Source organism: Pholis gunnellus, assembly GCF_910591455.1.
Source record: "Pholis gunnellus genome assembly, chromosome: 5".
NCBI lineage: Eukaryota > Metazoa > Chordata > Actinopteri > Perciformes > Pholidae > Pholis > Pholis gunnellus.
In genome coordinates this window covers 12,939,272-12,952,338 of record NC_136531.1, presented here as the reverse complement: position 1 = coordinate 12,952,338, position 13,067 = coordinate 12,939,272, and the positions used below count along the sequence as shown (strand labels likewise).

Sequence of the window (13,067 nt, the reverse complement as noted above, 5' to 3'; positions counted from 1 at the left end):
CTTTTTGGGAAAAGTGTCTTGTATCAACGTTTGTAGGTTAAACAAGGCACAGTCTGACATTCTCCAGACGGTAGTGTGCTGGCGAAAGCAACATCAGCTTTCAGATGTCAGTCAACCACTGCGAAAGGAAGCACCCACTCAGGCTTGAAGCTGGTAATTTCCACAAACATGTCCAAAAACAGTTTGATCCTCTCGAAAAAAAAAACATGCATTATAGCTGCATTAGCATTATAGTTTTTATTGCCTGTCACGTGAGGAGAATTCAAATTTCAGTTTGAGAATTCTCCGGTAGTACCTGGCTTTTTCTAGTCAAATATGCTGCCAGATGGGCATCAAGCTGGAGCATCAACGTGTGTTTCGGCTTTCTTGGTTCCAGGTGACGAGGTGCTGCAGTGGAATGGAAAGTCGTTACCGGGTGCAACTAAGAAAGAAGTGTACAACATTATCCTTGAATCCAAGGCTGAACCTCAAGTGGAAATAGTTGTTTCAAGACCCATTGGGTAAGATTAACGTCGTCAATATATTAAAATCATCAATAAAGTACTTAAAAGTTGGCATTGACGGACGCTTTCAATATGTCTCCCTCCTTTATCTCAAAGCTCTATCAACCGAATTATGTCCAAAAACTTCTTGAGAAAAGTGTATAGAGCATATCAGTAAGTAGTGCTGGTTTAATGGGTGGAGCCCTTTCCCCTTATGCCTTCCCTGAAATCCTGAGATCCAAGAGATGAATCCCTTTTTTCCAGCTATCCTTTTCTCCTCTACTACCCTACGTGTCTGACATGTAAACGTGTATTTGATTGACTGCTCGCTCTTCTTCTACCATGCAACCGTTTGTTGGCATGAGTTTTTTACTCATTCATTTTATAAAGATGAATGCACACTAAAGTCCTGACTGTGACATTTCAAGTGTCTTGAAGTATATCATGTACATTTGAAGTTGAATAATTCACTGACTCTTTTTACAGAGACATCCCAAGAATCCCAGAGTCATCTCACCCTCCTCTAGAATCTAGTAAGTGTTAATATGTGCAGCTTTATTGGCTATATACTCTATGCTATTAACATTGTTTACTGCTAATGCAGTAGAAATACACTCTTTACATTTCAAAGTAGGCTCTGATTCTAAGTTTTGGAGTTGATTGTGTTTTTTTCCTGTGATTTCTAACAACTGGTGATCTCTATAACAGCCGGCTCCAGTTCCTTTGAGTCCCAAAAGATGGACCGACCCTCTATATCAGTGATGTCTCCTACCAGCCCGGGGACTCTTCGAGACCTTCCTCTGGTATTGCCTGGACAGCTCTCTGTGAGTATCTGAACAGGACTGAGCCACCTGTGTTCATTCCCAACTCGTTAAATACAGCAGCTTGGTCAGTGGCCAAACTATGACGCTCCACGTACCCCTCTAGCCTCAGTTTTGCTCGTGCAAGGCTGCCTTTAGATGGCGTATTAATAATGACGAGAGAAAAGAGGAAGGCAGGGGACACTAGTCTAAAGAAGAGGAACAAATACAGGATTTTCACCCAGAAGACCGTTGTTCGTGTCCCATGGGAAACTAAAAGTCAATGTTGCCTTATATAAATTTGCTTCACTTACGTAACGTACGCCACATGCTTAGTTTACATGTCATTTAAGTTACGTAACAAACTTATTTTAACCTATACCATGATTTAAAAAAAAGCCAAGTATATTTGTTGCCTAGTCCTAACCAAATAGTAACATATCTTACTGAAGCTACATGTTGTACGTCACATACTTAATCTGCATGCTGAAAAATGATGCTGAAGGGGTACCCAGTGTGTTTAGAAATCAACACCAAGGAGTCCCGACCAAGCTCCGTATATGACAAGTTGGGAGTGAGAAGGTGTTGGACTCAGACAGAGGTATGTGGTTCATGTGAATTGATACAGATATGGATAGAGGCTAACGGTCTTCACACATTTTTACAGGTGAAGCTGTGGTACGACAAAGTGGGCCATCAGTTGATCGTCAACGTCCTTCAAGCCATAGACCTGCCACCCCGATTAGACGGACGACCTCGTAACCCCTATGTCAAGATGTACTTCCTGCCTGATAGGAGGTAAGGTCATGTATCTTATGTTGGGGTCCATCCCACATGTACGGTAGTACAGTAATGACGAGCAAAAGATCACTATACCAGCAGTAAGGAATATAATCAACACGTCTGCTTGTAGTTTTGATTTGCAGCATGAATCATTTCAACATGTCATTTATTGTCTTTTAAAGTCATTTTCAGAAACATGCCTCCCTCGTGTAAGTTATACTCCGTGTGTTCACGCCTTTGTTAGTGATAAGAGTAAACGACGGACGAAAACAGTGAAGAAGAACGCTGAACCCAAGTGGAACCAGACCTTCCTGTATTCCCACGTCCACCGGCGGGACTTCAGAGAACGCATGCTAGAGATCACAGTCTGGGACCAGCCCAGAGTCCAGGAGGAGGAGAGTGAATTCATGGGAGAGGTGGGACACGCATGATATGCATACATTATATTTACAATGCAAATATTTATTGCTGGAGCTGTTGCTGCTAAATTACATTTTTTTGTAAAATTGCTAACACATTTGTGATTTTCTGGATTGGACAGTAAATTGGAATACAATGTATACTGTTATGTTACATATGTAGTATATTGTGTATCATATCATATCTGCTTTTCCAGCACTTTACTGAAGGTTCTTACATGATCACCGCCTTATAGCTCCAGAGTGTTAGATTTAGTGGCATCTAGTGGTGAGGTGGCAGATTGCAACACAATGAATAGCCCTCCACTCACCCCGCTCAGCTCAACGAGTCTAAGATCCTTTGGTGGCCTTCAGCTAAAGTAACAATGCAAAAGGCCTTCTCTAAAGCAAGTGTTTGGTTTGTCCTTAATGGGCTACTGTAGAAACATGGCAGACTTCGTGAGGAGGACCTGTTCCCTATGTAGATATGAAGGACTCATTTTAACCTTACGAAAATAAGATTCTTAGTTTCAGGGGATTATACACTAATGAAAATATATTTATAAATATTATTTTCCATTTCTGCTAACAAATCCCCCAAAATCCTACAGACTGGCCCCTTAAACCTCAAGGTCACCAAAGTGCCTCATGTCATGCACACCTTGGGACGTTGACTAGAATTTACAATAAAGCCATGGGAGTGTTAACAATGACAACATACGTTTATCATACAACCATTAAACCTCTCTATCCTCTCTCAGATCCTGATAGAGTTGGAGACGGCCCTGCTGGACGACATTCCTCATTGGTATAAACTCCAAACGCATGACATGTCCTCTATACCTCTGCCCCAGCCCTCCCCGTACCTCCCACGCAGACACGTCCATGGAGACAGCCCCAGCAAGAAACTCCAGAGTATGTCAGGTTTATATACTGTTTATTTATAGGCTGTGTGTGTATATATAAATATGTGTGTGTATGTATGATTTAATCCCTGTTTTGTGAACCTACAGTGCTACTGAGTGCGTGGTTGCTAACCTTTCCTTTGCTTAGCTTTCTCTTTTGTGTCTCTCAGTGTGGGAGACTAACAACAGAACCTCTCAACCTTACCCCGTCCTGTTTGTGTGTGTGTGTGTGTGTACTGTATGCGTACAGGGTCTCATCGCATCATTGATACAGAGTTTGATGATGGTTTGATGGTAGTGACTAAAGGTGGGTGGGGGGCATGGTTACTGAGCATTTCCTTGTATTAGCCTGTAGGGGCCCAGCACTGGGTGAGAGAGCGTCTTCTTTGCATCCTCCAGCCTCCTTTTGGCTCCGCTGTATATTTTAGAACAAATTGCACCCAAATCAAAGTAATTAACCTTTTGCAATATGATGCAATTCATCATATTGCTACTGGACTGCAGATTTTGAATTGCAGCTTTGTAGTGTGCAGCCTTTACAGCGTTGCACTTTAGCAGTGTACTGTAGTTCCCCGAGGCTGCAGTGAACAGTTTCTCCTCTTCTGCTGGGCCGTAGAAACACTGAAGCACTGAGTGCATGTTAGACTGTAGATTGTTCACTGCCATTCCACTGAGTTTCCTGCCATTCTCCTGCATGCAAAGGACACTGAACATGTACAGTAGAAGCTTAATATGTGTTATTTTGGCCAATAGAATCACTACAACTGCTTTGTTGTTTGACTGTTTCTGCTGTGGCTTAATTTCCTGTCAGATTAATGTGGACCTGGTTTGAATAGTCATACCTTTTAATACTTCGCTTTGGCGTTTTCCAAACGCCAGATGGTTTGAGGAGGTACACAATCTCCGACTTATTTGAACATCAATATGCTTATTTTTGTTCTTAAGCAAACACTGAGCTCAGATTGTAATCTTGTGAACATATTTATAATTTGTTTTGACACATTTGTGCATGTGCACTATACAACGATATGCTACATCTGATCCTTTAAACAGATAAAGTAGAGTTGGGAAGTGGGAGGAAATGTCGGTTCTGTATTTTAACCCTTTTCTCTTGCTTCTTTTAATTATATCTTTAATTCTCCTCGTCACAAAAATGTGACGATGTAATAATATAAGTAATTGAATCTCTGAAATATCATGTTGTTCCTTTAGTTTGCTATAGCAATTGGCTCTAAATATTACAATACCCATGAGCCTCTGCCACAATTGCTATGGAAAAGAAGCCAGTCAGATGTGCATTTATTAGAGCTGCTGCAAAATAAAAATTCCTCGTTGTTTCTGAACAAAACATGCCATAGTTTCTCAATTCATCCGCAATTGACCTAGAATCCAAAAGAGAGCTCATTTAAGCCACAGATTGTGTCACCATGTTTTACAACAGCGGTAGCTCTACTATTTGCTCGACGTATATTACAGAATTTTAAGCTTGGGGAGAACATTTTTGTTACCGAATAGCATCTTGGGAGGTGTAGTTTTCATGTACACAGGCTTGTTCCTTGACTTTATTTATCAAAGAAGTACATATTCTCTGTCAATGTTTCTCATCTTTTGTACTGATCAAGCAGTTTCATTTGCGACCAAGTCTGGCTCTCCAAGCAGGAACAACAACTGAGAGATGCAAATCTCACTGATCTCAGGTCTGACAGAGACATTGCAGAAACAGTCAGCTACTCAGGCTAGCTCACATGATAGCTAACCTGTTTGCTAGCTAGTCATCTGCCTGTAAAACATCCTAATGTGATGTTCTACATTCTGTCAGAGAATGGCATCTGTAGTGGTAGTCAGTAGCTGATGACAACTGGTGCATCCTTATTGAAGGACACACACCTAATGCCTGGATGTGTGTGTGTTTCTGTGTGTTTCTATGTGTGTATCCGTGAATCGACAAACCCGGTTGTATGAATGTGTGTGGGTGTATATGTGTGAATTCTGCTTTCTTTTGCCCTTGTGTGTGGGATGCATCCGTGCTGGACCTTTGTGTGTGTGTGTGTGTGTGTGTGTGTGTGTGTGTAGGTGCAGAGCGTAACTCCAGGGAGAGAGAGCGGGGCAGTACGTTGGCTGTGCCTGAGCAGCAGCGGACCGTCCAGCACCGATCCCGTTCAGTGTCTCCCCACAGAGAGGACTCCTGCAGGGCTCGGTCACGGCCTGCACACGTGCCCATGCAAAGGTCAGCAACACCTGCCAGAACAATCTGGTGAACTGTCAGTGGAGTGTGTGTTGTCTAACAATATTCTAGCATCAGTAGGTATCTAAGTGGTAGTCAGTGGGTTAGGTATAGTCAGATATATTTAATGATCTCAGTGTTTTGTAAAGGTAATATCCATGTAGAGTCTCAATAATGCATACCAGATCACTTCTCCAAACATTTAACATTCTAGCTTTTTAATCAGATTACTGTGTGGTCTGCAACAGTCTCATTCAGTGTGAGTGTTGATACTACACGGTTCCCCTGACAGGGAATTGATGCAGCTTGTTAACATGTATTTATTAAGGCTTTTAATCTCACTACTTTATGACCAAATCACTACCAAATAATACACGTCTCTGTTTATGGCTGTTGGCGTGACAATGTTATTAACTCTTCTGCCAGCTGGAGGTAGCCAAATATGTAAAAGCCAGCATGTCGATTCTTCAAATATATGTACAATACATTTGTCGATGGGTCTTCGTATGAGATGGGATGTGTCTGGGATCTACATGAATGCAGGGAAGCAGGACAGAATATAAATTAATACATTTTTCTGCTAGTATCTCTTTCCTTCGCATCTTTTTTCCCCTCTACATCACACGTCTAGTGACGTATTGTGCAGAAGTGGGTTTATCATTATTAGCTTCAGTTATATTTCTTAAGAAATATTTAATTATAGACTGAAGTTTACATATTTCAGCAAACCAGACTGAGCCATGTCAACCAAAAACAAGCAGAGGTTATGTGCTGTTATCACATTTTGCGATCAGTCTAATTTATAGAAATGCTGTCACTTCCTTAGTAGTTCTGCTTTTGGTTAGGCCTATTGTAAATGATTGTGTTGAGACGTGGCCAGCATTGTCACTAATAATGACCCAGGCAAAAAACACGAGGGTCGGATGTAGCTGTATTACAATGGCTCACATTGTTAACTTAGTACAATGTACATTACCATTGTACTACTTCCATCAGTACAACAATAGAATCATGTCATACTGACCACTTTACTAATAGAAATCCTATATTCAGAAATTATTTTCAATCATTGTGTCAGTGAATGTTGTGCTACAATCAATGAAACGCAACATTTTCTGTCTGTTTCAAATTAGAAAATTGATTAATTAATTAAATGGGAAAGGGAGCGATCATGCCCTTTGAGCCACTGGAATGATTCTAATGTTTTTTTTGTGAAGGTGTGGTTTTGCCTGTATGCTATGTAATTCTAATAACATTGACACGCTGAAATTGCATTCGTATTCTTGATGAAAACCTCACATTTCGAACTAGAATCCAGGCGAGAACACCACAACATATTGTATCAGATCAAACCAAAAGTAAGGGTGGACATATTGAATCATCAGAATCACTAACTATGGACCCAAGATTTATAAAATAAAAAAACATAACTTCATTTGATATTTTTGATTTGTTCAGGAGCCTGGATGAGATCCACCAGAACAGCCACCATTCCCACTCCACCTCCCGCTACCACGACTCCCACTTAGAGCACCAACGCTCGGGTGACTCGGACTACGAGTACTCTGAGGACAGGTAACCTGTTGTTGGTATCTGGAGGATCTGGGGATCATTGCGGTTATGGGATGGGATTATGAATATGTTTTAGTTTACTTTTTACTTGTTAAAAACTATTTCAAAGGGATAGTTTGGATTTTTTGAAGTGGGGTTGTATGAGGTTCTTAGTCAGTGGAAGCTGACTACACGTTTGGAGAAGCCTCCAAGAGTACTAGCACGAGAGCAAAGTAATTTATTGCAGCGGGGCAGCAGCAAAATATATATTAGCCAACGAAAAAAAATCACTTTAAGCGTATGATATATTTAGAATATTTTCAGCGCTTTATCTTGCCGTGAGACAGCCCTTTTCGACGAGGCACTGAAGCCGTTAAATCCATCTATGCTCTCTTCAAAGCCAAAAGACTCCATTGACAAAAACAATCATTTCACCTTGCAGAGCACAAGAGTTGCAGTTCTACCGCCGCATCCATTAGTTAGTTTGTTTGTGTTAGCATCGGTTGAAGCAGCGGTAGACCAGCAACTCCTGTGTTCTGCAAAAAAATAGCTGCTGTTGTGAGCTGAGACTGGTGGCTTTGAACAGAGCAAAGATAACAGCTTCAATTCCCTTTCAGAGAGGGCAGCTTGACGGCAAGGTAATGTGGTGGAAATATTCTAAATATAGCGTACACTTAAACTGATATTGATTTTTTTTAGGTGGCTAAAATATGTTTTGCTGATGCCTCTGTCCACAGCAGTACATTGCTTTGCTTCTGTGCTGGTACTCATGTCCGAACTTGGGTCAATGAATATGTGCAATGTGATGTTGCCAAACTAATTTCTACTAATACTACTAACAATGTGAAACTAGCCATTGCAACATGAATGCAGATTGAATTGAAATCTCAGAATTATGATTTCCTGGTTTCTCTCATTCATAAATTCACTTTGCCTGTCTGAGTTGCCATCCTCTTCTGTTGTGTTTTCTCGGGTTGTTTGTCATTTGTTCACCCATCGTCATGGCAATGACAGTGAGGTCCTGGAGATGCACAGGTCTATCCGTGGCGGGAGTGCCGAGTGCCTGCACACAAACAGGTAAAAATAATAATAAAAAAGACAACAACCACCATTCAGCTTTATTTCAATAAAATATGCCATTTTATCTCCATTTCCATTCCCACTATACTTTAACAACTTCATCTTAACACAATTAATGTTGATATTTTCAATGCAGACAGAGTGTGTTGTATCTTAAATGGACTGTAGATACTGTAGAGTGTATGTCTGCTCATGCAACCACATGAGCACAGAATTTAAAGTTCCACATCAGGATCGAGTAGTAGTAGCACACTCATAAATTCAAATTCATGTCTGACGATTGTCTATCACCACAACTGTCTCATAAAAACACACACAACATGCTGTGTGAGGGGATTAGAGACCTGCTCGGTTGACCTCAAAGAAGGCAAAGCTCTTTTGATTAATTTCTTTTATTTATTTCTTTTATTTGAATTTGATGTGTTCACTCACAGCAGTTGTATATTTTTTCCACTTTTTTTTTCTTGCCTTGCTTTACGATGCATGAACTCTACTCGTACAACCAGGGGCATAGGTAGATACAGCAACACACTACCCCCCAAAATGCCCCTGTTAGTAAATGGTATCCATAAAGACATTTACAGGTAAGCATTTAGCGTTAAAAGACTTGCATACCCTTCTCTGTGCCTCTCCAGCTTTCCCATTCTCATTTGTGGAGTTGGTGGGTCATTTAGTTGCAGCAATGTTCTCTCAATGCAATAAATGCCCATATGTTGCCCAGACCACTGTGCTGCTTGTGCTTGCTTTTGTCAGAGTGTGTGCCATGTAGCTTTGTCATGGTGCCACTTGAGCTAACTAAATGGTGTTGCTTTCCCCTCTGTGTTATACAACCCTTTAAAAGGACCATACTCATGCTCTCACATGTTGTAGTCAAATCTCATATACTTTACATCCCTTCTGACCATTTTTTAAAACATATCAGAAGTTTTTTAGACACTTTTCCTGCCTTTTGGGTAGCAGTTGAGAACAGGAAGAGAGCAATTAAAGTGTTGCTTTCCCAAATTATATTATCAAATAATCAAACCTTCAAGCTAAACAATACCGACATGATAATGAGAATATGGTCACTTCTGTTTCATTGTTAGCTGAATCTCAAGTCTGGGATGTCAAGTTACCTAGAACAACGACGAAACATTATTGCTACACAATGATTACCACACATTTTTGATGCAGTTGTTTACTAGTCAGGCTAGTGGCAAACATTTTGTTTCCCCATGGTTCCCAGGGAATGAATCCTACAGACTTTTGCTCTTGCACTACTATGAAGTTGACATTTGTGGTTTTGGTGAAACAACTATTGGATGGATTTCAATTTGTCCAACTTTGGTTTGGACCAAAAACCTGCAAAACAAATGATATTCCTATCAGTCTTAGCTGTCATTTATTTCTAGTCATAATTAGCATGCTGGCGATGGTTAACACAGTAAACACAATCCCTGCAAAACATCAGCATATTAATACTTCATTGTTAGCATGTTGCTGATGATAGCATTTAGCTCAAACGCCCCACTCTGCCTTAGTACAGTAGAGCTTCATAAGCATGGCTGTAGACTCATAGTCTTGTTTAAAGGGTACTCCACCAAATTTTCCACGTCAAGGTAAATTTACAACATAACTTGTAAAGTATGTCTCTTGTGTCTCTAGAGGACCTTTGTCACGTCCATGAAAATAACCTCAAATGAGGTATTCAGGGTTACCTTGGCGTGGCCCTATTAAAGAAGTGGAAATAGTTACCGTGACGTCACCCACTGGTTTGTGGCCTGCCATTTTGAAGCCTTGAGTTTGGCTTTTTGGCTGTCGCCATCTTGTTTTTTTGGAGCAGGAAGTGACCATATTTGGACGAGAAGCTGGAAATGTGAAGGGTCCAGCTGGGTCAAGTACCAATAGTAAAGCAAATGCTAACTTACCGGCTAAAGCTAGCTAACTAGCTTGGTTGGAAAGGTTCATACATACTTGAGGTTACGACGTTAAATGTGATATTATTTGGGATGCTAATTTTTGCTAGCAGAAAACATGCTTAAAAGAAAATGTACTCACCGCATAAAAATGAACAGCCGAGTCCTTAAGTGTCTTGTAGTGCAACCGAATGCTAAACACTGTTGTAGCAATGAATCAATCAAGAATGCAAGTTTAAGGCACTTTGGCATTGCCATCACTTTTCAGACCTTTAGTCACTAACTACGGGCTTGGCGTTTGGAAAATGTTTATTTGTATGACTATATTAGGAACTAAAGTTGAGAAGACTATCTCTTGCGAGTACCCCAGACTTTATGTAAATACAATACTAAGTTGATACTCCTTACTGTTGTAATGCCTGGAAATTTGTCAGACTTATGTAATGGTTTAGAAATGGTCAGCAAAATGTAAAGAATATGTGATTGCAGTTAATGGTCTAACATGCTAAACCACCAGTATTGCTCTTTAACGTATATGCATCAGATGTTGATCCTTGCATATTAGTGCATATTGAAATCCAGCATACTTGATGATCAGTATATAACCACCGGACAGACAGACCTCCTGTATAAGCAATTTCCTCCAGTTCTATCTGTCCTGCTCTAATCCTATTCATGGCACTCCTATACATTTTACAGATCTACTGTAGCTTGGTTTCCTTGCCACGTGCCGCCTGGACGGCTTTAGATCTGTAGATTGTGTTATATAATCAGCATTACATGTAATCTCCTCGTATATGTGTGTGGGGTCAATCCACAGGGAGGGCGAGAGGAACTATCTCTACACTCTTACATAATGAATTCCTCACTCTGAGGTCACAGATGGGAGGATGCACTTCATTCATCTCATGTGTTCGTTTAGTGACTTGCTGTGTGCGGTGTTTCCGTTGATCACCAGCTTCACGCAGCAGACACATTTCTAATCTAAAGCTATCCAATCTTTTTTTATTTTTGTGAACTGGGAGTTGAGAAGGAAACCATATTTTTTCTTGTGCCATAATGTGAGAATGTGAATGTTGCTGAATGTAGCCTGCATAGTCTCATGCTTGTGTTATCTTCCCCTTCACTTACTTTGCCTCTGCATATTTCTGTCAGTTGCATGTGTCATTTTTGTTCTCCTTTGCCTTCCTTTGCATGCGGGTTTTTCCCCACTTCTTGTGGGCGGTGCTCTGGCGCACAGCTCCACCCTCCCCGCATGCCAAAAGAGAAAGCCGCCCCTCAGGCAGGAAGGGGGCAGCACCATGCCTCGTAGCATCCTTACTCACCGTGTGCTCAGGTTCACTGATGAGGTCACGGTTAGGTAAGAACACACCCACTTCACGCACCATCTCCCCCGCTCGCCCTCCCTCCACCCAGGGCCTTATCTTTCTCCCTTTTTTGGGGATGACAATGCATAGCAAAGACTTAAGCATGTCCGTGCAGAGCAATAAACAAACACTAAATCCTAAGCCCTTGTGAGTGTGAGGCATTTGGCCTGAAAACATTAAGTGCAATGTCATGCGATGACACGGAGCCAAACATCTGTTGAGAGTAACTGTTGTCACGGTGCAGCATGACGTGGCAAGCGTAGCCGAGAGTAAACGTGAATGCTGGCTGTCTCTCTCTCCTCTTCACTCATTCACCCCCTCACACACTTGCAAGCAGGCCCCTCTCCCACTTAGACCTGGTTCCCATAGCAACTCACCAACCTTCCATCTGAGTGGTCTCACAGAGTATGGCCGCGAGGAATGACTGGCTATGATAAATCGAGATACAGCATCAGAGCCATTACATGTTACTGCACTGTCTGATGGCCTTCCTTATTCTCTCTGTGTCTCTCCCTCCATTTCCTTTCTGCCTCTTTTTCTAAACTTTACTTCACATTATCCTCTTTTTTTTCTCACTTTCTCTGCATTTTCTTTTGTCTATCTCCCACTCATCACCCTTTCGTTCTCTCACATTATTCACAATCTCTTCTTCCTGACACCTCTGCTCCCACCCTCTGTTCTTGTACATCTTGTATTCCATCTCTATTTCTTTCTCCTCTCTCTCTCTCTCTCTCTCTCTCTCTCTCTCTCTCTCTCTCTCTCTCTCTCTCTCTCTCTCTCTCTCTCTCTCTGCTGCCATGTTGTGGTGGTGCAGCGACCTGCAGCCGCCGTTGGACAGAGTGAGGAGTGCCAGCACCACTTGTCTGAGACCAGACACCAACTTTCACTCCCCTGACAGAGACAGGTATAAAAATAAATCCACACATTTTGAATGCGGGTCATGAATCAAGTGAATTTAATTTGCACAAGATTCTGATATTTTGTTTAACAGATAAATACAGAAACAGGGATTATAGACGCTGCTGAATTTCTTTTACAGATCAGTTTTTCTGGACTGCATGATTGAATCATTCAACATTTTGGGTTTAGGATGCTGCATGTCTTCACGCCAGTTCATGTCATGTGTCCCTTTCATACATAAAGGAATTTGCATTGCACACTTCCATTGGAAAACATTTACCTGCTGTTTGAATGTAGAGTTAGATGAGAAGATGTCAAGTACGGTAAAGCTGCAGCCAACAGACAGTTAGCTTAGCTTAGCACAAATATTGATGACAGTGAGTCTGGCTCCGCTTTTTAATTATTTTTATGCTAAGCTATACTGTTTCCTTGTCTCATCTGCCTTTCAGCAAGAAAGAGATAAAAATGTATTTCCCAAAATGTCACACTATTTCTTAAGATAAATAGATAAACAGCATTAATTAATTTCCAGTACATTTACCACTTTATACCAGCCAGTCTCAGTCAAATTGTCTTCTCAGACAACATAACTGCATTGTCAATCACATGTCAAGAAAAACACATTTTCTCCTAGATTACATTTGTTTTTGATGTGTCCCGTGTGAATTCACTTAAGTAACGT

The 13,067-nt window shown here is 41.1% G+C and overlaps 1 protein-coding gene across 8 annotated transcripts in view; it reads left to right on the top strand.

Annotated features, from left to right (window-relative positions):
* Positions 1-13,067, top strand: part of rims1b (regulating synaptic membrane exocytosis 1b) — a 68,304-nt gene that overhangs the window by 39,856 nt on the left and 15,381 nt on the right. For 2 of the 8 annotated variants that reach the window (XM_079159596.1, XM_079159597.1), the window contains exons 9-20: positions 377-500; positions 969-1,015; positions 1,191-1,306; positions 1,950-2,080; positions 2,310-2,481; positions 3,225-3,378; positions 3,619-3,675; positions 5,442-5,595; positions 7,051-7,167; positions 8,158-8,220; positions 11,359-11,478; positions 12,300-12,389. In XM_079159596.1, coding sequence (XP_079015722.1) covers positions 377-500; positions 969-1,015; positions 1,191-1,306; positions 1,950-2,080; positions 2,310-2,481; positions 3,225-3,378; positions 3,619-3,675; positions 5,442-5,595; positions 7,051-7,167; positions 8,158-8,220; positions 11,359-11,478; positions 12,300-12,389 — 1,345 coding nt within the window. Of the gene's footprint in view, positions 1-376; positions 501-599; positions 657-968; positions 1,016-1,190; positions 1,307-1,949; positions 2,081-2,309; positions 2,482-3,224; positions 3,379-3,618; positions 3,676-5,441; positions 5,596-7,050; positions 7,168-8,157; positions 8,221-8,729; positions 8,808-11,358; positions 11,479-12,299; positions 12,390-13,067 lie in introns of all 8 variants that reach the window. The other 6 variants (XM_079159599.1, XM_079159598.1, XM_079159593.1 and 3 more) reach the window with 5 other exon arrangements.